Here is a 4,208-nt window from a genome sequence, read left to right as displayed (position 1 = left end):
CTTTTATACATGAGTGTAGGAACTTTAATTTTGAGACTCATAATCTCGCTAAGTTTGCTTGTAATGTAGGCGTAGGTAGACATGTTTGGTGGGACAATCCCCATTACCCAAACCTTGTACCTATGACCTTTGTTTTCAGTGAATAAAGATGGCGAGAATTGAAAAAAAAAAGATGTGACTAGTGTGGGCCGCTCGATTTGCCGAAACAGTTTTCACTCAGCTCCTTCTCCCTCCCGCGTCTCGTGCAGCTCGTCCCCAATGCCCCTTCCTCATCCCACATCTTGCTCGGTACCACGCCTCCTATTGCCCTCGGGCGTGGAACCGCGCCCTGCTAATCCAAAGCATCGCGCCTCGCCGGCGCCATCACCCTCGGTTGCAGCATCCATGAATCCCACCGATCCGATGCTCGCAGGCTACACTCGCGCTAGTTCTAGCAAAAAAGCTCTCTGGTTCCAGCAATGATGTGCATGGTTGCACCATCTTATCGCAGGCCTTGAAGCTCGCCGGCTCGCCGTGATGACATTGCAGCTCTTTGCGGCAACAGTTCCAGCAAAGCCACAGTTGCAGCACCTCACGGCACGGTTCCGTCTTGCCGCAGTGACCTGATGCAGCTATCTGCTGTCACCGGTTCCAGCAAAACCAAGTTGCGGGTGCAGCTCCCACATCAACGGTTGTAGCATCACGTTCTCTCCGTCGTGCTTGCTGGTCAAGGTAGTAACAAAATAGTAGCCCATTGCAGCAAAAAAAGGCCAATTCCAGCAAAAATTGCCTCGCCGCCGCTGGGTTGAAGCAAAAAATTATGTTAGCGTTGCCAGGTTCATAAAATTCCAGCAAAATTGCCTCACCATCACCGTCCACAACAAAAAGAAAACGTCAGTTCCAGCAAAAGGAAAAGTCTATTGTAGCTCAAAATCGTGTCGCTTATAACACATCGACACCATGCCATCAGAAAACGCACCTCGCTCCAGCACTGTCTGCTGCCGATTGTAGCTCCTGTGACCGCCATCTCTAGCAATGGCGACTGTCGGGGTTGCAGCACCACGCTCGTGGCATGGCTCGTAAGACATGGCCTCGAGCTCGTTGGTGTTTGGTGTGCTCGTGGCAAGGCCGGGGGAGCACGCGGCGACTGAGGGGCTGGTCGCAGCAAATATGGCGCGCGGTGGCGGCTCCATGGGAGCGACGTGGCAAAGCAGGAGGTGGTGGCCATCTAGGCGGGGGAGCAGGAGGTGGGTGGCCATCGATGCGAGGGGGGGAGAGGTGGGCGGTCGTGGGCGCGGGGAATATTGAGATGTGGGTGAGAGAGATGACATTAAACGGCTGAGCAGATAAGGTAGTAGTTGTGAGACGCACAGTAAGTTCAAATCGAGCGTCGCATGAGCGGCCGATGCAAAGTTGGGACAGTCAACCGTATACAAACATTTACTTTTTTAAGTTGGTGCTTATTCCTTTCCTAACAGAGAGAGGACACAACAAAGAGAGAGGGGAGAAACAAACGAGTCGTGCAGGTGCAGGCGGATGAAGAGGTGAATCAGAAGGCCAAGACTTTTTGATAAATTAGGTGATGATACCTCGCACCTTGTTACGAAAATATATTGTACTCCCTCTGTTTCAGAACTTAGAGCATATAGTTTTTTTAAGTCAAATCTCCCAAACTTTTTGAATCTCCTTTGGGAGATCAAACTGTCATCAAAGATTAGAATCTTCTTATGGCAGCTAGTGCATGGCCGACTCCCCTCGGGCATTCCGGTGCTAAAGTGGAATGGTCCCTCCGATGGAATGTGCCCACTTTGTGGGGTTTCGGAGGATTCCAACCATATATTCTTTGTGTGTCTGACTGCGAGGTTCTTATGGAGCTATTTATGGGGGGGGGGGGTTGTAGGTAGCGGATGATTTCATGACAACTTGCCCGATATGTTTAGGGAGGTGTGATACGTCTCCAACGTATCTATAATTTTTGATTGTTCCATGCTATTATATTACCCCTTTTGGATGTTTATGGGCTTTATTTTAAACATTTTTATCATTTTTGGGACTAACCTATTAACCGGAGGCCCAGCCCATATTGCTGTTTTATTGCCTATTTCAGTATTTCGAAGAAAAGGAATATCAAACGGAGTCCAAACGGAATGAAACCTTCGGCAAAGTTATTTTTGGAACAGAACCAATCCCAGGAACTTGGAGTGCAAGCCAGGGGATCATCGAGGAGGCCACGAGACAGGGGGCGCCCACCCCCGTGGGCGCGCCCTACCCTCTCATGGGCCCCTCGAGGCTCCCCGACCGACTTCTTTCGCCTATATAAGCCTACGTACCCTAAAACCATCGAAACAGGAGATAGATCGGGAGTTCCGCCGCCGCAAGCCTCTGTAGCCACCAAAACCCTCTCGGGAGCCCGTTCCGGCACCCTGCCGGAGGGGTAACCCATCACCGGTGGCCATCTTCATCATCCCGGCGCTCTCCATGACGAGCAGGGAGTAGTTCACCCTCGGGGCTGAGGGTATGTACCAGTAGCTATGTGTTTGATCTCTCTCTCTCTCTCGTGTTCTCTCTATGACACGATCTTGATGTATCGCGAGCTTTGCTATTATAGTTGGATCTTATGATGTTTCTCCCCCCTCTACTCTCTTGTGATGAATTGAGTTTCCCCCTTGAAGTTATCTTATCGGATTGAGTCTTTAATAATTGAGAACACTTGATGTATGTCTTGCCGTGTTTATCTGTGGTGACAATGGGATTTCACGTGCCACTTGATGTATGTTTTGGTGACCAACTTGCGGGTTCCGCCCATGAACCTATGCATAGGGGTTGGCACACGTTTTCTTGACTCTCTGGTAGAAACATTGGGGCACTCTTTGAAGTACTTTGTGTTGGTTGGATGAATCTAAGATTGTGTGATGCATATCGTATAATCATGCCCACGGATACTTGAGGTGACAATGGAGTATCTAGGTGACATTAGGGTTTTGATTGATTTGTGTCTTAAGGTGTTATTATAGTACGAACTCTTGAATAGATCAATCCGAAAGAATAACTTTGAGGTGGTTTCGTACCCTACCATAATCTCTTCATTTGTTCTCCGCTATTAGTGGCTTTGGAGTGACTCTTTGTTGCATGTTGAGGGATTGTTATATGATCTATCTATGTTATTATTGTTGAGAGAACTAGCACTAGTGAAAGTGTGAACCCTATGCCTTGTTTCCTATCATTGCAATACCGTTTACGCTCACTTTTATTATTAGTTACCTTGCTATTTTTATATTTTCAGATTACAAAAACCAATATCTACTATCCATATTGCACTTGTATCACCATCTCTTCGCCGAACTAGTGCACCTATACAATTTGCCATTGTATTGGGTGTGTTGGGGACACAAGAGACTCTTTGTTATTTGGTTGCAGGGTTCTTTGAGAGAGACCATCTTCATCCTACACCTCCCACGGATTGATAAACCTTAGTTCATCCACTTGAGGGAAATTTGCTACTGTCCTACAAACCTGTGCACTTGCAGGCCCAACAACGTCTACAAGAAGAAGGTTGTGTATTAGACATCAAGGTGCTCGGGTTCCACAATCCCGTGGTGGGATCGGCCCTCTGGATTATCGTGGGTACCCTATTGTGGATGCTTTGGAATGTTCGTAATAAGCTTGTGATTGAGCATGTCATCCCATTATGTGTGACTGATGTGGTGTTCAAAATGTGTGATTTTCTACAGCTTTGGCAGCTGCTTAGCCAGCACCACGATCAGGACTTCATCGACAGGGTTATCGCCGAGCTCCGGGCCACCGCCGCTCCCATGACCGCGCCAACATCTCCACCACCGCTACCGGATCCGGATTAGTTTAGATTGGTCTTCTATCTTTGGGGTTATTGTGTTGTTTCCCCAGCAAGACTCCTTGTGGCGTGTTGCCCTCTTTTACCTGTCAACAATGTGTGTGTGTGTGTGTGTATGTGTGTGTGTCTGTGTGTTTGCATTGAACCTGCTACTGCTACTAGTTGTTGCTTTGGTCGTGGCTTTATAATATAAAGCCGGGTGTTGTGGAATAGTCACGACAGATGTCCTAGTGTGAGGACTTAGTCGTGGAGCCATCACAACTAGGTTAGCTTAAAGGGGTTAAACGGGACAAAGGACACATGAGTTTATACTGGTTCGGCCCCTTGTGGTGAAGGTAAAGGCCTAATCCAATTTGAGGTGGTATTGCTTATGTCTCGA

General features: G+C 48.1%; 1 protein-coding gene across 1 annotated transcript; it reads right to left on the bottom strand.

Moving 5' to 3' along the window:
• LOC119281140 lies at positions 1-1,241 on the bottom strand. Its single transcript, XM_037561754.1, has 2 exons — positions 959-1,241; positions 1-779 (listed from the first exon to the last, which is right to left on the bottom strand). The coding sequence occupies exons 1-2, from the start codon at positions 1,236-1,238 to the stop codon at positions 622-624; spliced, it is 438 nt and encodes a 145-aa protein (XP_037417651.1). The 5' UTR covers positions 1,239-1,241; the 3' UTR covers positions 1-621.
• Positions 1,242-4,208: the final 2,967 nt, after the last annotated feature.

Source organism: Triticum dicoccoides, chromosome 3B (assembly GCF_002162155.2).
Source record: "Triticum dicoccoides isolate Atlit2015 ecotype Zavitan chromosome 3B, WEW_v2.0, whole genome shotgun sequence".
Taxonomy (NCBI): Eukaryota; Viridiplantae; Streptophyta; class Magnoliopsida; order Poales; family Poaceae; genus Triticum; species Triticum dicoccoides.
This window is presented reverse-complemented; position numbering and strand designations above follow the sequence as displayed.